Source organism: Erpetoichthys calabaricus, chromosome 4 (genome assembly GCF_900747795.2).
Source record: "Erpetoichthys calabaricus chromosome 4, fErpCal1.3, whole genome shotgun sequence".
Lineage (NCBI taxonomy): Eukaryota > Metazoa > Chordata > Cladistia > Polypteriformes > Polypteridae > Erpetoichthys > Erpetoichthys calabaricus.
The window spans coordinates 244,642,099-244,666,672 of NC_041397.2; the positions used below are offsets into that span (position 1 = coordinate 244,642,099).

The 24,574-nt window shown below is 38.0% G+C and overlaps 1 protein-coding gene across 1 annotated transcript in view; it reads left to right on the forward strand.

The window, feature by feature from the left end:
• Window positions 1-641: 641 nt before the first annotated feature.
• Window positions 642-24,574, forward strand: part of trappc10 (trafficking protein particle complex subunit 10) — a 103,070-nt gene continuing 79,137 nt past the window's right edge. The window contains exon 1 of the mRNA XM_028800534.2: window positions 642-893. Coding sequence (XP_028656367.1) covers window positions 833-893 — 61 coding nt within the window. The 5' untranslated portion in view covers window positions 642-832. The remainder of the gene's footprint in view (window positions 894-24,574) is intronic.

A 24,574-nucleotide genomic window follows, 5' to 3' on the forward strand; every position in this document is an offset into this window, starting at 1 on the left:
CCGTTGTGTGTGTGAGAATCCCAGGAGATCAGTATAGTAACAGAAATACTCAAACCAGATCATCTGACACCAGCAATCATGCCAGGGTTGAAGTCACTGAGATGACTTTTTTTCCTTTTTTCTGGAGTTTGATGTGAACATTGACTGAAGTTCCTGACCTGTATTTGCATGATGTTATCAATCGTGTAGCTGCCACACGCGTGGCTGCTTGGATTGCACAGATACGCAGCTGTACAGATGTTCCTTATAATTTGCTCAGTGGGTGGATAAACTCCTATTTACTCTGTGCGGTCGTATAAACTTAACCTACATGTCTTTAGGGAACGTAGGGGGAAAACGCCACATGTAAACTCCACACAATGACTGAACCGGATTTCAATCTGTGACGGATATCATTCATAGATATATTATATGGTAAATGTTATGAAAAATGAAAGCGAATTGCGATGGCGCGTGTATAAAGCAAGGATCCATTAGACATGTATCGTATTAAAAATCCAAGATGGGTAACTTCTTGAAAACGAATTTGTATGCCCATGACTAAGTGGAGAACCAGCCAGCCGGCAAAGATGGAAAACGTCTGTAGAGAGAGAAAAATAAAATAACTGTCCTTCCCCTTTAATAGTGCCCAGCCCATAGGAAGTCGTAATGCTGAGAGAGTGATAGAGGAAGTGAATGGGAGCAGAGGGCGATTGAGTGAGAGGGAGGAAAAAAAAGCAAGCCATTGAAATCCATTGCCTGCCGCATACGTGCGGTGCCACACAATAACAGTAGTGATCCGGCTAATGGGCTTTCGTTTACATGGAGGGTTAGATGTACCAAGCAGGAGTCCATGGAGTCCCCTGAAGGAAAGCCAATAATCTACACTATGGAGAACAAACCGATTGCAACATGTGAGTGTTTGCATTTTCTACCAGATTTTCGGTAGGACGATTCCGAAACTGGAGCTGATCCGCCTTTCCGATACCTGCGTACCAGCAAAGGAATGCGGTGGCGAGGGAGTTAAGAGAGAAACACAAGGACTCGTATTTTGTGGAATACTGCTGTATTAGGTCTTATATAGTGAAAATGCAGTGACAGCTATAAACTGGCCACCCCCGTGCTTTTATTTATTTATTGTTAACGTCCCATGACATCAGTGAAAAGTCAGACTTACCTGTCGTCCAGATTCGGGTGAGCTTGCTGGTTGCACAGGCCCAGTCTTGAGAGGTGGGGCCTTACAGTAAACATGAGTCTTGTAACATTTTTGAACAAAGGTATCGGTTCGGAAGGGTCTCGGTATTTCGACACTGTGGCCCATGCTGTGTGCATCACAGCGGCGGCGTTATGTAAGGCAGACCGCGGACCTCGGAGGTGGAGAGAAGAGCGTCTTGTGGCTGGCGACGCACGAAGGGCTTTGCGTTTGGTGTTTAGCCTTTGCGGGCTGCACAGATTATACTGGGCACTTGCGCTGACCTCGCTGTACGGGATGTATTTATTGAGAATTTTGAAATATTTACAATTTCCCCATACGGGACGTTTGTTTGTAGGCACTGTCCGCTCCTTCGGCTTTAGTGTCCCCGCCACCTACATTGATTCGTAACGCTTCGCACTGCCGTCTGGAGATTTCTTAAAAGTAGCTCGTCGGGATATGGGGGCTCTTGCATATTCTACTAAATGGCTGTGTAATTGGATTTCTTGAAGAGAAGCTTTCGAGAAGGGGGTTGGATCGCGCCACACAGACCCATTCTCGGTTCATAAAATGACAACAAGGACACTGGCAGACCTGCTGTGACAGCGACCGTTCAGAGACACGGCCACAGGTCGTGGTGGAAGAAACATCAGAGAGCAGGACGTGTCACCCCATAATTATTTTACCAGTGAAGACCGCTTGTTTACAATTACTCGGAAGATAAGGACTTGTAACCGAGATCTTTATTTAGCACAGCATGCCCTAGGGCTGCAGAAAACCAGCTTTGGCCTAACGGGCATTTGTCACAGAAAGGAGAAACTGATGCCGAGTCTTAAGTTTTCATAGGCATCTTTCCGGAGTGTTCATGTTTTTTTAACAGTATTAGCAGCCATACCACCTGATCTTCACAATAGGTAATCCAACTGAAGCTAAGAAAGTTTGGGCCCAAGCAGTACTTGGATGGGAGACCATTAAGGAAAAGCTTGGGTTGCTGCTGGAAGTGAGGACAGGGTGCGCTTACTCTGTGGTCTGGTCGTGGATCCCAGTGCAGTGACTGGGACACTGTGCTGTAAACATTGGTGCTGTTTTTTCAGTGAGTTGTAAAACCGAAGTCCAGATCCTCTGTGGTTTTAGAAGATCCCTGGCCTTCCCCGTCAAAGAGTATATGATATTTTCTTACGTCCTTGCTAAATTGTTCTCCATGGCCTGGTCATTCTGCCCTCCTAATTGTTTCCTGTCTCTAATTGATTTACTATTTCTCTCACTCCTTCACCACCTAAAAGCTGATGTATGGTGAACATACTGGCGCAAGAATGGATGCTACACATTGGTGGTGTTTGAAGTGGTCCTGTCTTTGTAAAGCACTTTGAGTAGGTTAGAAAAGCACAATATAAAGGTAATTATTATTTATATTCATCTGTTTTCTTATCATACAATCCAGCTCTGTAGGTTGTAAGATAATGGAGCCTTTCCCACTTTCACTGCATTGGTCAAATCTCCGTGATCCATTGAAGCACCGGTTATGTAGTGTCCAGGCTGAGCCAATGCAGAATCACTAATTCAGCTAACATGCACGTGTCTGTGATGTGGTAGGAAAGAAACACAGGAATATTGGGAGAATGGTCAAACTACGCAGGGACAGACCAGGCCAGAATTTCAACCCAAGCTTCCATGGCCTTGAGGAAGCTGTGTTTACCATAGGGCCACCTTCTTTATTTATTTACCATAATGTTTTAAACTTGGTTAATCCATTTTGGGGTTCTGGATGCCAGTTTTACCATCATAGACCGCAAAGCAGGAACCAGTCTGGGATGTGTTGATTTTGTACATAATATTTACATTTGTACTAACACAAACAACTTTAAATCATTTTTTAAAAACCTTTCTTTATCCAGCCCATATGTTTAGGAAGATAGAGGTCATCTCTTTAGCATCAATGTAAGGCAGCAGCTGATAGTACATTACAGGGCAGATTCCTACACAAAACGTTGTGCCATACTGCTGTCAATGTTCAAATGTTTAAACCATGGGAGGAAGCTCCCACTTACTTGCAAACGAATCCCAATACTAATTTCTTCTCTATATCCCAATTTGTTATTTGTGTTTATTAAAGCAGAACTAGAAATATGCTCAGTAAGTCATTGCAAGATCATTCCTATTCTGAAAGCATTTCAGGTTTCTTAATTTGCCAAATAAACCACTGACAAAAATCTCATCATAAGATGAAGTACGCAAAAGGCAGCATTCAAGTGAGATTGTTATTTCTCATAGCAAGGGTGGGATGTGTTGCACTTTTATGAAAGGCTTTAGAAAACAAAAATGCTGTTTAATGTATTTTTAGAAACTGTTTCTGGCAGTGCAATAGGAGGTGGTGAGGTGTGTATTGAGGAAGTCAGATGTAGACAAGTGGCTGTAGTCTACTGTGGAGCAGATGTGGAAAGTACATTTCATGATCAGAAAGGCCTTTGAGCATACAGAAACTTAAATAAAAGTGAAGGTGATGACAGCTTTGTATTTTTTTCTTCTTTTTGGCTGTTTGGTAATAGATATATTGGAATATTTATTTGAGCTTATTTTGTTATGATAAGTGGGTAAAGCAGTTATATGAGTAGTATACACATATACATCATACAGTACATTATGCCATATTAAATACAAGATGGAAAGAGATATTTGGCACTATACTGCTCAGAAAAAAGATGTTCAACAGTCAGAGTGATTATTCACTTACCGACAGTAACATGCTGAAATGGAAGGCTAATATGGAAAAAGTCTAATTCAGGGCGGCTAGGAAAAGGGCGGTGTGTACTGTACTGTGATGTTGAGATGAACAAACTTTAGTCTTTGGGCTCCAAAGAAGTGATTTTTGAAAGATTTATCGTGACATTATCATGGACACTAACAATTGTGGTAATTTGGTGAAAGTAGCGACTTTTCAATAATTTGGTTGAGTGCTGAATGCAGATGGGTTCTGGGTTATACACTATCAGCAAGGTGTGTGTGTATGGAAAGAGAGTATGTTATTTCAAATTATATCCCATTAAGAGAAATTATGTACATAATTAATGTATGCTTGAGAGTCTGACAATGTGATTTTTAAACATTTTAACTTTTAGTGTCTTGCAGTTGAAGGTGGAAATGAAAGTGATAGATGAATCATTTTTAAATAAAAATGCTTTCTACATCCCAGATAAGGAAACTTGCTCATCCTCAGCTGTCTGTTCATCCATCCATCCCAAATTCTCTAAAAGAGTTATCTTCAGTAGATTCAGTAGTACTAGGGTGTTGTACCGTGTTAGCCATTATGAATGTAGAGAAAAGCCAAGCAAAATGACACCTTTTATTGGCTAACTAAAAAGATTACAATATGCAAGCTTTCGAGGCAACTCAGGCCCCTTCTTCTTGGACATCTTGCCTGAAGAAGGGGCCTGAGTTGCCTCGAAAGCTTGCATGTTGTAATCTTTTTAGTTAGCCAATAAAAGGTGTCATTTTGCTTGGCTTTTCTCTTCAGTAGATTCAGAAAGTATTCAGACCCCTTCAATTTTTTCCACATTTTGCAATGTTTCAGTCTTATGCTAAAATCATTTAAATTCATCCATCCATCCATTTTCCAACCTGCTGAATCTGAACACAGGGTCACGGGGGTCTGCTGGAGCCAATTCCAGCCAACACAGGGCACAAGGCAGGAACCAATCCTGGGCAGGGTGCTAACCCACCGCAGCATTTAAATTCATTTTTCCCCAAAATCGAGCAATATTCAATTCCTCAGAATGACAAAGTAAACACTGAACTTAGAAATTTTGTAAATTTAGTAAAAATAAAAAAACCTGAACTATCCCATTGACACACGTGTTCAGACCTTTTACTCAGTATTTAGTTGAAACATCTTTGGCAGCAATTACAGCCTGTAGTCTTCTTGGGTTTAATACGACAAGCTTCACACATGCCTGTATTTGAGTATTTTATGCCATTCCTGTTTGCAGATCCTCTCAAACTCTGTCAGGTTGGATGGAGACTGTCAGTGGACAGCTCTTTTTAGGTCTCTCCAGACATATTTGTTTGGGTTCAAAGCGTTGGTTTTGAAACTCAAGGAAATCGCCAGAGTTGTCTCTGAGCTACTTCTATGTTGCTTTTCTTTTGGTTGTGGTCATTGTCCTGTTGGGAGGTTAACCTTTGGCCCAGTCTGAGGTCAGTAGCACTCTGGAGCAGGGTTTCATTAAGGGTATCTATGCATTTGCTCCTTTTGCTTTTCCTCAACCCTGTCTAGTTTCCCCGTCTGTGCTGCAGAAAAACATCCACACATCATGATGCTGCCACCATCATGCTTCACTGTTGGAGTGATACTGAACAGGTGATGTACAGTGCCTGGTTTCCTCCAGAGATTCACTAGTCTTGGTTTTATCCAACCAGAGAAGCTTGTTTCTCACAGTCTGAAAATCGTTTTGGTGCCTTTTTGTAAATTCCCGAGTGGACTTCCCTGTTTCGTTTGCTGAAGAGAGGCTTCTGACTGGCCTCTCTGTCAAAAAGGCCAGTAACACCAGGTCATGTCACTTGCAAAAGTTCTCTGATCATTCTGCACTTATGGGGTGTATTGATAAAGGGGATGATACAGAGTATAGGAGTCAGGTGGAAAAGTTTGTTCCTTGGTGCAAAGAGAATTATGTGCATATCTTAACTTAAGCAAATCCAAGGAAGTAGTTATTAACTTGTGCCGCACCAAACAGCCTCTATGTCCAGTCACTATTCAAGGAGTGGATGTAGAGGTGGTCCACTCCCACAGTTACTTGGGAGTCCAAATTAAAGACCGGTTGGACTGATCTCGCAACACAGAGGGGCTGTTTAAGAAATGGCAAAGAGAGGCTCTTTTTTTCCTAAGGAGACTGTGTTCCTTTAACGTGGGTAGTGACATCCTTCACATCTTTCCTAATGGCCAGTGTAATTGTCTGTGCTGTGGTGTGCTAGGCAGGTAACATCACTTTCAAGAGAGGCCCACTTAATCAACATGCTAATTAGAAGGGCATACTCAGTTATAGGATGCACTCTGGACCCCTTTGAGGTAGTAGCAAAGGAGAGAATTGAAATAAAGCTGAGTGCCATTTTGAACAATGCTTCACATCCTCTCTCTGACACATTAACACTGAAGACTTTGAATTATTCAGCAGAATTGTATCAAGAAACACTACTAGTGCTCCTTTATACTAACAGCAATAAGCCTGCATAATGCCTCACTGTGACTGTGACCCGCAAGTCAGACATTTTCTTTAATTTGAATTTTCTTGCTTTATAATCATTCCAGCATGTGTATTATTTATTTATTTAAAGAGCTTCTGTAAAAAGTCAAATTCCCCCCTGGGGACAAATAAAGTTCTATCAATTGGTCTGTTGCAGCTATAGTTGCCCTACTAGAAGTTCCTTCCTTCTCCACACAGATTCTTTGTCAAGTCTCTTACCATAGCTGTTCTTGCAGTATTGCTCAGTATGGCCAGGTGGCCAGCTCTAAGAATAGCTGCTGTTATTCCAGACTTCTCTTTAAGAATTATGAAGACAACTTTGCTCTTGTGAACCTTCAATGCTGCAGGAGTTGTTTGTAGCCTTTCCCAGATTTGTGCCTCAACACAGTCCTGTCTGTTTAAGTTGTGCACGCAGTTCTTTTGACCTCATTGCTGACATTGGCTCAGACACACACTGTCATCTGTGAGATTTTATATAATTAGTTGTTACTTTCCTAATCATGTCATGTTGACTCCAGAGAAAGTGTAGAAATATCTTGATGATGATCAATAGAATAGGTTGTACCTGAGCTAGATTTCAAGGGTCTGAATATTTATGTCAGTTTAATATTTCATTTTTTTATTTTTGATAAATTTGAAAAAAATTTTTTTCTAAAATCCAGTTTTCACTTTATTCTGAGGCTTTCAGTGTCACTTGATTTGGAGAAAAATTAATTTAAATAAATTTACCACAAGGGTGCAATATAGAAAAATGTGAAAAAGTCAAGGAGTCTAAATATTTTCTGAATCCAGTGTATCTGAATGTCACAGGGAGCCTTTAGATGAGGTCCCACTCTTGCACATATTGACGCCTACATTGGGACAGTTTAAAGTCATGAGATAACCTGTCATGCATATCTTTGGGGAATGGGAGAATTTCTACACAGACTGTCAGCAGCACTTCCAGTTATAACAAGTAAAACTCTAGGCAAGTTTCAAACCAAGTGGCTAGACCTGTACCTGTAGCTATTCTACAACAATGATGTAATGAGCACATACAAATACAATTTATGTAATATATAATAAATGAAATGTATTTATCAGAATACAATTTTTAAGGCAGTATTTGATATCTTCAACATGGGCAAGTCTTAGACTAATGTTAATGTGGCTCAGCTTACAATAATATATGTAATGCATTAATGGCATCTCACAATCACAGAGGCACACAGTTAACAGGGCTGCTAAAGCCATTTTTAATTGCTAAAGACAGTATTAGCAAACACTTGATTTGTTGTGCTGTTTAAGGTTTTAAAGCTGAATTAATATCTATTACTTTTTAAAACGAAATCATTACAAATGCAGTGGGTATTTGTACAGCACATATTTGAATGTTACGAGAATTACTGAAATGCAGTCTCCAGGATGTAAGGATGCATTACTGCAGTTAAAGTAGCCAGTCCACTTTAATTCTGGATGAGTCCTGGCTTAAACATTAGCAAATGTCCGATCACTTGTGTGCATTATCTTGTTTTTTTTTTAAAAAAAAAAATATTTTGAAGGAATTCTGAAATACTTGTGGAGAATTACCCCTAAGGGTTGTTATTTTGTTGTTAGCCGTTACCTTTAGCTTTCCTGTTTCACAACTGGAGTGATTGTGAAAAAAGATTTTATTTTGGTAGTACCTGGTTCTTTAATTTTATTTGCCGAAAATAACATTGCATACGATCAGGTCTAACGTATACACAATGAAGAAGATAACATTACATACAATCAAGTCAAACTTAACTAAACAGATTTCCACCCTCACCTGAGACAGAGAGAGAGAGAGCAACAGCAAGAGCTGTATAAACAACAAAGAAGGGAGAATGTCCTTTTCCCCAATATACAGTAAATGCTTATTCTAAGATTTGAGCAATTAGATCTTGCCATATTTTTAAAAAGTTTTGATCAGATCCTCTAAGCGAGAATTAGATTTTTTTCCAATTTCAAATAGTATAGAACATCAGTAACCGAGTGACTTACAAAAGGTGGGTTGGTGTTCTTCCACTTGAGCATGATGTGCACTCCCAGAACATGTGGCACAGAGAGACTGGAACTAGATTGCAATGTTCACAGGTTGAATCTTGCCCTAGATACATTTTGGACAATTTTAAATGAGATAAATGTGACTGATTAAAGATTTTGAGGTGGATGATCGAATGCTTTGCACATGTGGAGCTAGAGTGTGTTCTATGCATGGCTGCCTTCCACTCCTCAGATGTTAAGTTAAAGATCATTCCTCCACCAGACCCTAGGATCTTTGAAAGGAAGAGACTTTAAAATGTTTTTATAAATTACTGCTGCATGAGTCTTCAAGACCGATCAGCATTTCTTCTGGAACAGAAATAGGTGGGAGGTGTGGAAAGTTAGGTATGTTCCTTTTAGCAAAGTTTATGGTTTGAAAGTAGTGAAAATATTGTTTTGATGGGAACTCAAATTTGAAGCACAATTGTTCATAAGATGCTAAAACATAGTCTATATACAGTTCTCAGCTAGTTCTAAGTGAATTAAGTTGTAGAGTTTATCTTTGTAAATTACATTTTTTTTTATCTTTAGTGTAATAAAAAATTGGAGTAAACACAATCTGAACAATTGTATATTTTGATAAAAAATAAAAGTAATGCAGTCTTTTGGACAGTATGTGAGTTATAGAAGTAAATAAATTTTTCAGCAGACTTTTGCCAAAACCATCTGTTAGGAAATAGTGAATTGGAAAAGGAGGGGCAGGGCTAAATAGGAAAAAGACAGCCAGGAAAGTTGAAGTAAAAGAGTTTCCCCTTTACATGTACAGGAAGATGTTAGGGCATTTGGGGACGACATTTACCCATTTTACAAATATGACTTTGGAGCTGTTAGTGTTTTTTTTTTTTCTTTTAAATCTGCTTGTAGTTTCTATTTTTATGAGAATATCACATTTCTAAAATATTTTTCCATCTTAGTGCTATTTTAGTAAGAGCTAGACCATATTTATGTAATGGGAAACTATTTGTAATGCTTTATAGAGGAGCACTGAATTGGATTAAGCAAGTTTAAAAATTTTGCATTATGTTATGTTATTCTTTAACTCTTAACTACTCGCACCATTTCTCATCTATGTACTTGCATGGTGCACTTTATGTACCAGTGTTAAAATGGCCATTTATATGCATGTGGTGAGGTTGTACTATATAATATTGCAATTATTTTAAATTGTACATGTTTTTAAGTAATTTAAAACCATATTACTGAATAGTATGACAGTCTAGGACAGTCTGAAAATAAACCTGATCCATTTCTCCAGTGCTCATTCGTCACCGGTCACACTTTCATCCACTACAGGAGTTGCACATGTATCACATTTCACTTCAGATTTTGAATGCTCTTTGCAAAAAGAACATCTCCTCATTGTCATACATATGCAAGTACCTGCATGGTGTACCAAATGCACCATATGGAAATGGCAGCTGAGGGCACACTGGAGGGAAACCATTGTGACACTGTACTTGTAGTGAGTCATGCTGAGGATAGATGCCAGATGCTGCCAGTAGGTTCAAGTAAAAGGATGATGGACAAAAATAACTGAGATTGGGTTACAAAATACACCAGTGTGAGTAATTAAGGGTTAATGAGCTCAGAGTATATTTCCCCTCAGGAAAAGTATGTATATATATATATATATATATATATATATATATATATATATTAAAAAAAAAAAAGCCTATGTTTTTGTTTGTTTAGCAACTTGTGTCATTTTACAAGTTGTTAGGTGTTGATATGTTTTGAAAGTGGGGAAAAAAAAAACATTACAGATGCCTGCTGGATATGGAAGACTGATAAGAGTCTGTGGCTCGAGCTCGAGAATGTGATTTCATTCACTAGCCCTAGTATGTTTTATCCATCAGTATTGGTAACTGCCATTTGTGGTTAGTGAAATACTATTAAGACACATTATTTTTCAGATACCTTTTAAAATCCTCAGCGTACAATCTGAACATTTCAGAGGGGTGAGGCAGACTTGTAGTTGTAGAATCTAGGTTTCATAAACTGACAGGTAAGAACATGCAATCCATACTTTTCAGTGACAGAAGTAGTTAAATCTAGAGCTAGCTAGGTGTTTTTGACACAGAATTATTGTGATAATTTTAGAGGGGAAAACCTCAGTGAGTGTCAGTACTGATCTAATTCTAAGTTTGATTTAAAAAAAATAAATAAATAAAATGGCCCTTCTAGATACCACATGTAAAGCTTGGTTGCTAAGAAATATCATACTGATACTTAATGCTGTGAAGGCTTGTCTTGTTTAAATCGGGCACAAGTCTGAATTTCTAAATTCTTGTAAAAGTATTGAAATTGTGTACATTTTAATTATGCATTTTTCAGTACAGCCTAGACACGGGCATGGCATGCACTCATTGTGTTATGTGGTATTGTTGGGTAGTATAGACATCCAGTAAACACAGATTTGTAAGGAAATGCAGACCTCCTGTTGGACGCACAGCAAACATTTCTTTGACTAAAAAGAAATTTTCTACATTTTTAGGCGTTTGGAAGGTTTTTCTTTTAAATGTTGTGTGAAAGACCATTGAATTGAGAATAATAATAATAATACTTTTTATTTATATAGCGCCTTTCCCATGCTCAAGGCGCTTCAGAGTCTTAGAGATAAAAAAACAGCAGGGTATATGTAACATAGGATATGTTTTCCTGAGTGGAACAATGTAACAGATAACAAAGCATTAAATAGAGTAAAGAACAATAAACCAGAGTAAAATACTAAATTCAATACTAAAAGAAAAACCTAACAGATAACCTAATTTGTGATATCATAGACACACTGATTATCCTGAGCACCTGGACAGAGAGGTAAACTGAAAGAAAGGGCAGAATGTTAAGTTAAAAGTTCCTAAATGGAAGAGTTTTAAGTTGTTTTTTTAAAAGAATGAATGGAGTCAGCTGGTCTAATTAATTTCGGTAGGTCATTCCAAAGTCTGGGTGCTATACAGCTAAAGGCCCTGTCGCCCATAGAGAGCAAGTTAGTGTGAGGCATAACAAGATTACCAGAATCAGAGGACCTTAGTAGGCTAACAGGAGCATAGTGATTTAGAAGGTCACTGATGTAGTCCAGTGTGAGGCCATTTAAAGCTTTGTGGGTTATTAATAGAATTTTATATTCAATTCTGTAAGACACAGGGAGCCAGTGAAGGCGAAGCAGGATGGGAGTGATATGCTCACTGTTGCTGGTTTGAGTAAGGACTCTTGCAGCAGAGTTTTGAATCAACTGGAGCTGTGATATAAGATTAGAAGGGGCACCTGCCAGCAGCGAGTTACAATAATCGATGCGGGATGTGATAAAAGCATGGACAAGTTTCTCAGTATTAGAAAAGGAGAGGAATGAGCAAACACGGGATATGTTACGGAGGTGAAAGTAAGAAAGTTTCTAAATGTGGTTTATGTGGGTGGAATAAGAAAGGGAGGAATCAAAAATTACACCAAGGTTCCTTGAATCAGAAGAAGGTCTGATGAGATCACCGTCAAGAGTGACTGCAAAGGAGCTCATTTTCTTAAGTAGCGCTGTAGTGCCAATTTGCATGAGTTCAGTTTTGTTGCCAGGGGTGCGGAAATCCAACGCCCGACTCGTCCAACACGGGTAAATTGACCGTCGGACAAGCGTGTTTTTCTGGTTTCAGTTGTCCGCGGACAAGTGCAAGAGACAAGAGAAAAAGAATTATATGTGCTGTGCAGGGCACATCTTTACCACTACTTTCAAATTTTAAACATTTGGGTATGTACTTCGTGCAGAAACCGTCTACTTAAGCATGTTCTTCATGTCTCAAATTGGTCTTCAATATTGTTTACAAAATGACGGCTGATTTTTCAAAGGGGAAGCATTCTTACGGTCTTACATAAGTATTTTACCCTACTGTTTACACGCTTGGAGATGCGGTCATTTTTTTCATGCTGACATTACGATGTAATCTGATGATTTTTCATTATAATCAATAACTTTTATATAATACCAGTAACGGTGTACTGCACGATAACGTGCAGTGAATACACTTGACTTGAGCATTCCTAGTTTTCATCCTCTTTCTCTGTCTCTGTTTAACATTCGTTTGCTCAGCAGTTGATGCGCTTGCTGCTTCCTGAGCAGCTCTTCTTTTCTCCACCCTAGCGGCCCGCTGCTTCTCTTCTTTCGTTGGCGTTCTTTTCGCGTTAAAACTGATTCAGTTAGTTTTTGTGTTGCAATTGCTTAGTATGTTTTCTTTAATTTTTCACTTAAGGTGGCACTTAAGTCTTCAATCTGCCACAAGAATGATTAGCGAAGGTGGTGGGAAATGAGAACGGTGCATATACGCATGCGCCGCACGGCCGCCCTGCTCCGCAGTGCCGAGAGTTGATTCAACAATAAAATAAAACAAAAATGAAGAGAGTAATACAAATCATCACCCCGAAAGCGGATAGTACACGTCACGTAGTATATGTGTACCAAATTTCAAGTCAGTAGGTGAAACGGTTTGCGAGCTACAGGTGATTTAAAAGCCTAGACAGACAAACGAACAGCCACGGTAGCGTATTATAGAAGACGATTGATAAAATTCATTGTTTCTACATAAAAATGCGGTCAATTTACTTACAGTGCAAATGTTTGCACCACATAACAAAGCTTGTTAAGCAGTTAATCTTTCCTGAAATTTGCGATTTCGCGTAGGTTGTGATACATTGAGGAGTTAAGAAATTTATTGCCTGACAACATCAATTTTGATGAGCTGTCTATAGATCATTTTTGATTAGAGAATTTTTCATATAAAACAAGTTGGTTTTGCACTGTCAGTTTATTAAAAATAAGAAAACATTCTAACGGTTTCCAAATGTTATGAAATATCTATAAAAATCTTCACTTAGATGTGATTATTTTTTCTTCTTGTGAGAGATTATTCTCCAATATGAATTTAGTAAAGAGTTCTCTAAGAACCCGCCTGACTCAGGAAAACCTTCAAAACCAGATGCGCATTGTTGTTAATGGCAAACCTTTAGAAGAGTATGACCCACTACCAGCTGTGGAATTCTGGCTGTCATCTGGCAACAGGCACATCACTCATAAAAACCTGAAAAGTCATCAGCAATCCACTTCTGCAGGACCATCAGTCCAGGAACCATGCAGTTCAGCTCAAGCAGAAATGAACAGCATTCAGCCCATGCTGTCTGAGATGGTAAAGATTCTTGGGGGAGAAGATGTTGCAAGACAAAAGCTGCAGAACATGGCAGAAAATGAATCGGAACAGTGTTCTGTTATGTAACTGTAATATGTGAAACAGAACTAGTGTAGCTATAATGAAGGCATTGTTTATTAGTGAGTTAAAATAAGAGAATCTTTTATATAATGTTGTAGAGCAAGGTGGCAAAATACTACTCCCTGAAAGAACTTTTTTTCAGTTTTAAAATGTAAGGCAGTTTTGGTATCAATAAAAGAGATCAGAAAAAATAAACTATTTTTCACTTTTGTTATTTGTTTATGGGCAAGTGAATTTAACTGGCGGACAAGTAGAAAAAAATTTGATTTCCACACCCCTGGTTGCAATTTAATTTTAAAGAGTTCTGCTCCATCCAGGTTTTAATTTCACTGAGGAAAGTTGTGAGCTGAGAAAACTCTGATGAAGTTGAACTTTTGACATTGAGGTAGAGTTGAGTATTGTCTGCATAAAAATGATAACCCAGTCCATAGCTACAAATAATATAGCCAAGGCAAAGCATATAAATACAGAAGAGAAGAGGGCCAAGGACAGAGCCCTGAGGAACTCCTTGTGTGACTGGCGCTGTGCTGGACCTGCTGCTGCCAAGACTAACAAAGTCTTGCCTATCAGTCAGATAGGACTTGAACCACTGGAGGGCAGTGCCAGAGATACCCAGCATGTTTTCCATTCTGGACAGTAGAATGTCATGTCTGACAGTGTCTAATGCTGCACTGAGGTCTAACAGAATTAATATGCTGGTTTGTCCAGAGTCTGCTGCCATAAGCAAATCATTGGTTACCTGTAGCTTAGCAGTTTCACAGCTGTGCTGTGCTCTGAAACCAGACTGAAAGGGTTCCATCAAATTATTGAGGTTAAGTAATTGGTGAGTTGGGAAGCTACACCACGCTTGAGAACTTTTGACAGAAAAGGTAAGTGGGAAATAGGCCGAAAATTGTTAAGATCGTCACCATCAAGACCAGATTTTTTTTAACATTGGGGTTACAGAAGTGACTTTAAAAGTGGCTGGCACAAACCCAGTGTCGAGGGATGTATTGATTATTGTAACAGTCGGGATTATGGCATGAAGGCAGGATTTAAGATGTGTGGTGGGGATGGGGTCCAGTACACAAGTAGTTGGCCTCATTTTACAAAGCAGGTCATTAACAAATGCCGATGTGACTGTTGAAAATTTAGAAAAGGAGCTGGATGTAGTGGGAAGACAAAGAAGGATATAAATGATGATGGATTTATGTTAGTTGAATTATTTAGATCTTTAATTTTATTGTGGAAAAAGTGGAGGAATTTTTCACAGACTTCAGTAGAGGAGGTAATTGGGCCAGATGCAGGTTGAAGTAATTTATTAACTACAGAGAACAAAACCCTTGGGTTATCATGGCCACTTTCTATTATTCTGCCATAATGTGTGTTCTTGGCTGCGGTTAGTGCATCCTTGTAAGCCCTTTGATAGTCAGAGAAAGCCTGGATGTGCACGGTGAGGCCAGACTTGCGTGACATTCTCTCAAGGCGTCAGCCAGTTGCTTTCATAGATCGTAGCTCTGAATTATACCATGGAGCTGAACGCTTAAAGGAAACCTCCTTATGTTTTAAAGGAGCTGTTTTATCTAATGCTGAATGAAGGGATGAGTTATAGTGGTCAACAAGACTATTTATTGTTGATGGAATAGTTGAAGACTGAAAAAGATCATAAATGGATCCAGCAAGAACAGAGGGACAAATATTTTTAAGGTTTACAGGTAAGAGGAGGGAGAGGTAATGAGACAGTAAAAAGCACTGTTTTATGGTCAGAGAGTCCCAAATCACTGCTATAAGTGTTGCCGACAGATAATCCAGATGTGCAGATCAGGTCCAGCATATGACCACCAGAGTGGGTGGGAAAATCAACATGTTGCACCAAGTCAAAACAGTCCAGTAAGGATAGGAATTCATTTCTCAGTTTACATGTATTAATGTCAATATGAATGTTGAAATCACCAAGAAGAATGACTCTCTGGGAAAGTGAACTTAAGTGGGTTAATAATTCAGTCAGATCAGATAAAAACTCATTGTATTTCAGGGGACGATAGACAACAATAAGTGAGACAGGACCAGATTTTGTTATTAGCTTAAGAGCCAGACACTCGAAAGACAATGGACCGTCAATGGGGATTCTTTTGATGTTTAAGTTCAATTTAGCAATTACTGCGACTCCTCCGCCTTGTCTTGAGCTGCGAGGCACTGTGAAGTGAATGTATCCGGGCGGGGTCACCTCCGTGACAGATATAAAATCATTTGGTTTTTGCCAAGTTTCTGTTAAGCATAGCAAGTCAAGGTTTGAGTCTGTAATGAATTCTGATAGCACCAGTGCTTTGCCATTAAGAGATCTTGAGTTAAACAGTGCAGTATTAGCCGACATGGGTTCATTGTGTGCAGATCCATGACCAGAGTTTATTTTAACATATTGCAGATTTGGCACACTGACACTCCTATTTCCAAAGCCGTGAGTAGGACAGCATATTCCTGAGCAAATGCTGCCGGTGAACTTTTCATTCACAGCCCGTCTGTGGTGGCGACCTGACCCACAATGTACATATTTTGGGCGTCGCACAATACCATTGTCTTTTAGGCCATTCCAGTCTGACCATTTGCTCTGGGCAAACTGTTTGATATGAAGGAGTTTGTCACAAGAGTATTTTATCATAGTAGAGAACAATACATATCAGATAGTAGCAGAGAAGCAGCACAGCAGAGAAGGGGAGACGGGAGGATTGGGTGGCGCAGATGAGCGGCAAGCAGCAGAAAAAACTTAGTAGGAGATATTACAAAATGCACATGAAGATACCAAAATTCGGAGGTTCCAACATACAGCCACATACTTATAACACTGGGTATTGCAGGCTGGATCGCCCAGACCCGCATCTAGCTGGGTGTAAACCTCAGATTATTTCTTAGTCATTAAGCATGTATAGAAGGAATCGAGAGCAATTAAATATAATCAAGAATACAGACCATTCCCGGCTCATAGTTCGTCATGGTGCAAAGAATGTCCATAGGGCTCGTCCAGTGTGCCACAGAAAGATTCAGTTGTCCCTGAGGCTGCAAACCCAGTCAAGGCAAAGTCCATAACAGTAAATCCTAATCCACACAGTTCGAGTCAATTGATTCCATGAACTATACATCCAATAAAAAGAAAGTGAAAAGAAAAGATAGTTTATAGATAATACTACTTCTAAATTCTTTTGAAGATTTGTTGCCTTGCAATAGGCAAGTTTTGGTGACTTACATTATTTGAGTGCAATTGATTATATTTCTTTTGGTTTTCTAGTTGGAGCTCAGGCAGGTGAAGTGACTTGCTCATGGTGACAGTGTCAGTAGCAGGATTTGAACCCACAACCTCAAGGTGTGAAGTCCAAATGCTTGGCCTACTGCACTGCCCTGTACATTAGTTATGGTTGTCAACATAAGGCAGCAGTTTCTAGTTTTTAAGTCCGTACATTTTTCATGATTTCTGTGCTTCATTGGACACTTATCAATTATGGCATTTTAATCCACTCTCTGAAAGACGGGGAAATCTCTTGTTTAAAGTTGTCATTTTTTTCTCTCACTGGACAGAAGGAATATGTTTTCTTATGGAAACGCAAGCTAAATCCCAGGTACGTTTCCTGTGTATGTCCTTAGGGGTTAGTTCTTATTTTTAACTAGCTATGTGCGCCCAACTACGTTGCACGTGTTAAAGTTGTCTTTGAAGGGCTCCCTGTTTAAACGCAGCTGCCAGGCGTGAACTGGGCCCTTCGTCGCATAGCATTATGATTTTTTATAAGGGAAACAAAATTACAAAATAAAACCCTTGGACATTGATTCGATAGGAACGGCCTACTCGGAATCACTGTCCGAATAGTAATTATGTGGTGGTGTAGGAGCATTTTTGCTTCTCTCTGTTCACAGTCCGTCTCGTTTTCACGACGCTGTCGTTTCCTCTCACGATCTCTTCTCAACCTTTCTCCAATCTCGCAGGTTGCTTTGTGGCAATCCAAAGAGTAAGGCAATATACACGGAGCAATAGTTATAAAAGGGGGACACATAGGTATCCAAGCTCTTTAAAGCATAAATAGGCAATTTTATTGTGCCTCAAAATGGGGGGAATCGTGTAGAAAAAGTGTTGTCATTTCTCCATGGTGTGCCTGAAATGTATGCAAATACCCTTTAATTTCTTTAGCATTGCATTTTTTCTCAAAAAAACATGTAAAAATCATTGCATTTTTTGACTTGAAAAATTACATATTTATTAAATCTGATTTTTCTACTGTAAAATGTGCAAAACACTAAAAGTACAAAGTCAGAAGTGTAGAAAGTACAATAATTATACAAATAATATTATTGAATAATAATAATAAAAAAATAGTTCTAATACCATATATGGAACAAGCTTTGTTAGGAAAATGTAAAGAATTAGCTGGTGTTGGGTCATGTGTGTTTGTGTCACAGGTTGGATTTAGTAATATACGTAGTGCATCTTTTGAAAGTGACAAGATAAAGAAATTAAAAAATTTTCAAAAGACGAAAATGTATAAACTGGCCATATTATAAATCTTTTTTTATACTGTGAGTGATACAAATATCCATTTCTGCTGAATTAGTTTTAGACACCAACTGTTGATCTCATTATAATGATTAATAACTTGTTGAGCAAGTTCCTGAGTTTAGTTTTAACATTATATAAATGTTAATTGTAGGGTAGAGCACTGGAGGCCAAATGCATTATATGCAAACTTTGTGTTTGAGATTCAGGTTAGTGGTTAAACTGTATTTTCAGTAATGCGAGACACCAAAAAATGCCAGTAGCTTGTGTCAGGGTGTTTTTCCTGACAAGCAAGAACTCTAAAGAAGATCCTATTTGTACATTTGCATCAGAAGCAAATGACAGATATTACTATTGTATTGATTGTTCTTTTTCATGATTGTTTTTCGATGCACGTAAATGCCAATAAGTAGATTTCAGCAATTTTTTTAAATTACCTTCCTTGTTACAAGCATTCAGTGTGCTTTCAGTGAGAAAATGAGAAGGATCGTTTAGTTAATTTCCATACAAAAAAAAACTTCTGCCCAGTTGTCTTCTTGATTAAAATAATGAAATGTAATTGGTCCTTGTAGATAGCTATCTCTCTTATAAAATAGTTCAAAGTATGAACATTATAAAAAGGAATATTATTTCCTTTAAAAACTTCTTACTTGCTTATTGGATGTTGCCTTCCAGCTGTTAGACTCACTTTTTTGTGAGATCTTTGGCAGATTTTGAATGGGTGTCTCAAAGAAACCAAAAGTGATGATGTCTAAGTGAAACTTGTCTGATAGTGACAGCATGCATAAGTACCTGTTAAAGTCACTGTTTGCTTTTCACATTGCTGAGCAACTGCTGACTGACTTGAGGGCTTTTAGCCCAAAAGTGTGTGGTGCTGTATGAAAAACAAATGTGCAAACATGTACCAAATGTGTAATTCCTTATTCTGTTTCTAGCTCTTGTGCTGTTCCCTGCTAGCAGGTCACACTGAGTTGTAGCAGAAGTATAGACTGTTTTACCTTGACTTAGAATGTGTCATGCTAATGTACTGTATACTCTTGTTTCTCAAGAGTTCTATTCAGCTTGATTTGTAGTTTTCGTTTGTATGTTATTAGGTTAAAGAGAGGCTACAAGGACCAATTTCTCCCCCATGTAGCAACCAAATCGGGAAGGTATTTTGTATTTTTGTTCCAAAAGAAGATCATATGAAAAATGATACAAACATTATGAGCTTCCAGATTTATTATACCATTTGTATGTCCTAGTTTTATTTATTGATGTTTGTTGTTTTATGAATGAAAATTAAATGCTCCTTATAGTTAATACTAACAAAAACATCATTCAAATACTGCATTGGTTCCTTATGAGTTAAATTCCAAGGTTGTCCAAGATACTTTCATTTACAACTTCTAATTAATAATGCCCCATGAATGCTGCTTTTGTAATAGCACATTTGTCAAATTAGGTTTCTTAGCAAGTTGCTTTCTCAGGTTCAGACATTTGCTGTTGTGAGATTTGTGTTAGGATCAGTATGTGCAGGAGTCAGTGTCCGTTTAATAATATTTAAATATGTAGGAGGAGAATGGACATCCCAACTGGGAAGGAGAATGGTTTCAAAACTGGATGAGATGCCAGAGTCGAATGACAGATGGAGAAGCTTGCAGGATGAAAAAATAACTTTGTGTCTGGCCTGCATGATATAATGGTTGGATCAGTGGAAGCCAAGAGTCTGGAGCTGTTCCATCCTGTCCTCCAAGTGGCAGTGATCCTTGTATGGCAACCCAGTCAAGATACCCTCAGGGGTTCTTAGGAGTTGGAGTGCTGAAGTGCAGCCCTTTCATTGTCCCTGGGTACCGGTAGAGGTTGCTGTCTAGGGAGGATCTCCCTACTTTCTTCATGGCCCGGAAGTGCTTTGAAGATGACATGGAATAACTGAGGACGCATTCCTGGGTCTGGCTTTAAAGAGAGGCTGCTGCCTCATATCTTTAAGTCAGAGTCAGGAGGCAGCAGGGAACACTCAACGGACGACACAAGGAGGAAGAATTGTTTAATTTGTGTTATTGTAGCTGATTGTTAGCGAGAATTGTGAAGAGGTGCTTTGAAAGAATAAATATATTTTATTCTATAAGCATTTTTTTGCTTTATTGCGTCTTGGATTTGGGTCTCAGTGGCACCCCTTTGTGGTCACACCTGAAATGCCTAGCATTATATGGTACATGTAGTGCAAATGTTCTTTTGTTTCATCTTTCCTGGTAGTTGTGCCCCTATCTATCCTTGGCTCTCCTTTCTGAATGTACTTTTTCTAACACAGAGTAATTGCAAAGGTTTGCTCATAATGTCATTTATTTTCATAAGCTCGCTTATACTTTCCAAGCAATTCCATTGATTTTTTAAAAAAAATATTTTTGGGATCTTTTTCCACCACACTCATTTTAAACTAAAATGGAAGAAGGATCTTGCACTTTGCAAATTAAAATCGTTTAGAATTAGCTGCTACTGATATAACTCTCTTTTCATAATCTCTACAGACATGGAACAGGTCAGCTAAAATTAACGGTTAAAAAACAACAGCAACAGCACCTATAAGATGAGCTTAGCAAAGTAAGCAGGTTGACTACTAATTCCTTGTCTCTTTATGCAAGGGTCTGAATTTCATTTTTGGCTGAACTAATAATTTGCACCCATCCCGACATCAAAAACGTGTGAATTTAATGGGCTAAGGGGAATTCCAGAATAGGTTTTCTAAAGAATGCTACAATCTCCGTGACCTACCTAATTTTTATCTTTACAAGTGCATGTGTAACATTTATACACACAATTTCCAATATACTGACTAAAAATATGCTTTTTTTTTAAATACAGGTATATCATTTCCACATGAACTACTATGTACATTCCAAGACTATTACTAATACTTTCAATTGCAACATCTTATTTACAAAAGCTCACAACACCTTTTTCAAATGAGGTTTGTCAAGAAGTTACTTTTTCAGGTTTATTGCTGTTTATTGTTGTGAGATTTATTCTTGTATTAGTAGATGTAGGAAACATTGTCTGGTTGATAACACTTAATTGAAGAGTAATATTAAATGGGCATATCAAGGTAACTAAAATTTCAGCTGCCATAAACACCAAATACAGGGAGATTCACTCGAAAGAGGCTCTGAATATTCTGTTGTAACTCCTGTTAGGATGAAACAATCTGAACCAAAAAAAACACTATATACCTAGATGTATGTGAAATTGATTTCACTACTTTGCGATGCTGGAAGTGGTTTCCGTTTTGTGTGGGGTGGTAGAATGCAATTTCACGTTGGATGTTTATTTTTCCGATTAAACTTTTCTTTTGTGCATATCCCAAAGGAACAAGTCTGCTAGTGTCAGATCTGGTGTCTGTGGTGGCCAAAGCCCCTTTGAAATTTCCCTGTTGCCAAACAAATTGGTGACCCAATAGGTCTGCACTATGAAGACGTGCTGCTCAATACTGTACACCACCATCCTGATGAGAAGTTGAGTGACTGAGTGAAGGGGTATGGGCGGTATGCACCCCGAAGTTGCAAACGGAGGTTAAATGTTGTGCCTACTTCATCGCTGCAATGCAGGGGCATCTCTGCTTATTTGAAACTCCTTATACTGAGGAGTACATTGCATGTTGTTTCGTTCAGATTGCTTCATCCTAGTGAGAGTTATTACAGAATCCATTAATCCATTATATTAGAATTCCCCAAAAACTGTCTTTATAGTTTTCATAACATCCCTCATAACTGATCAGATGCTTGCTAATCCTTATCCCTGTGGACTCCTCCAGACTTAGTCACTGAACTGGACTGACAGCCTTAACTGTGGTAAAACACTTGTAATATGGGACTGTATCCTAGTTGCTTTATATTATACAAATATGTGTCGTGTGCTTTCAGTTTGCAGTGCGGTATGCTGTTTATGCAGCCCCACTAGCTGCACATCTTTGCAGTTCAAAAACACGCAGCTTAGATTATCAGACAAATTTAAATCGTTCAGTTGTTAGCATGGATGTGTGTGAGGGGGTGCCCTATTCTTTCCTTGTAAATTGGGTAATTGGAATATGCACTTCATAAGACAGTTAGAAATGAGTGATTGAACATCTGTAGCTAGTGATACTCCGATCGATTGGCCGCTGATCTAAATTGGCTGATTTTCACTATAAAAGACTTAATCGGTAAATTGGATGATCGCAAAAAAAATTTTTTTTCAGCACCTGTTTTTCTAAGCCTTACAGTAATTTAGTTACAGTGCTCCTTTATGCAAGGTATTACAGTAGTTGAAAAAACATCTTTTTGCTGCAAACTTTCTCTAACAGTGAGAAATAAGGCAGACTTTACTGGAGAGAAAGTCAGAATATTAGCCTTTATGTTAAAGAAAGTGGAGTAATAAACTGGGAAAAAGGAATTGGATGAGTTGTCCTGTGCAATTAGACAAATGGCAAGAAAAGCTAATTTAATGAATTCAGATCTTTTTATTTTGTCCTTTAATTAAAGTGAACAATGCTTGTTTGAGTTTAGACAGTGAGTGAGCTTGTGTAAAGTACATCAGCTTCCATTTTCAATTAGAGAAAGAAGAGATAAAGAAGAATTTGAAATTGCTGCTTAGTAAACAGTAGGCATGTTAGCTTAATAGCACAATCCGTCTGCTTTAGTTGTAAACTTGTTAAGCATCTTACCTTTTATCTTTATGACACACATTATATGATCATTTGATAGATGTGTTGCTTTTTTTAAAGTTTTGCATTGTGTTTATTTGTTTTTGTGTGTTCTACAGTAGAGCTTTAGGTAATAAACTACTTTGGCATTAAGTAAAATGTTAATCCATATAATTATACTTCAGCAGATTTAGGAATGTCTAGCTGGTATATCAGAGAGAAAAAAACAAAAAAGAAAATATAGTAAATGTACATTTTAGCAACAAAAAATATGTAGTGCAAGTAATGAATAAATATGAATTAAATCTATAAGAACATTTAAGCAGTATTTACCTGCCAAGTTCAACTAATGGAATGAACGGTGGAAACCACTTTTATTTTTTTGTTAATTAAGCTTTGTTTGAGATAAGTACATTACAGAGGGAATTAAACAATATGGTAGCTTGTAAATTATGAGAAGTGTTGTATTTTGTTTAATGCCATATGTATTATGCATAAACAGTTTCTCTACGTATTTTATTAAAGTATGTATTTTAAGGTAATTTTATTTTAGTCACTGAACAGTATGCCCGCAGAATATTATTTTGTTAATACCTGTGATCTATAGCTGAATTATAAAAATACCAGTGTTAACACTTTAATACAGAACATTAGGCTTCTGTGCATCTGGTTACACTGGGACTTAGTTTAAAAGTTTTTTTAAAGATACAATAAAAAAAAATCTGAATCAGAATTGGAATCTGCCAAGCCAGTAACATGATATCGGCGACCTGTATTGGCCTAAAAAAAAAAAAAAAAAAAAAAAAAAAAAACCTGATTGGGGCATCCCTAACTGTAGCCATGTCATTTACTTTCAGCTGATAACTCTTGCCTTATTGGAGCTAGAGCCATGTATGTTGTTTTTACTCAAAAGCAATTCACCTTGGTGGTGTTTCATATTCTCGTATTTAGCTGCAAGTTAAAATTATTGAAAGTCTTAGCTGATTTGCCATACTGTATAATCAGACTCTCGAAGCATGCATGCATTATTTGTTTTTAATTTCTAAACTAACTCTTTGATGACACATAATTGGCAAGACATTAAAACATTTTATTGTAAGAGCAACATGATTTTGTTCCTGTTTACATACACTAAATCATGCAACAATTTTAAATAGGTATGATTCCTGCAGTCCCACATGGAAATTCAAGATCTGACTTAGTTCATCATTTTTGGAATTTACTTACTTTTGTTCTAGATGTTCTCTTTTATTCAGAGTTTTATGCATTGATTACCTTTGGCATCCACTTTATTTTCTTTGTCTTGATGAAGAGACCTGGGGCCTCATGTATAAACAGTGCTTACACACAAAAATTTTGCATACACCCATTTCCACACTCACTTCGAGATGTATAAAAAACAAAACTTGGGGTAAAGCCACGCACATTTTCACAGCAGGGTTCCCCTTGCATACTCGCGGTTCAGCTTCGTTTTGCAAACTGGTGGTACACAGCGTCAAAGCAGTCCTTCTGTTTCTCTGGTCTACTTTTCTTTCTTAGATTCACACCTATGTTTTATCAAATACACCAAAATTAATTGTATACAGTTTATAAATTTAATTCACTTGATTTTAACAATACAGTAATCCCTCGCTATATCGCGCTTCGCCTTTTGCGGCTTCACTCCATTGCTGGTTCGCGGATTTCTGCAGACAATGGGTCTTTTAATTT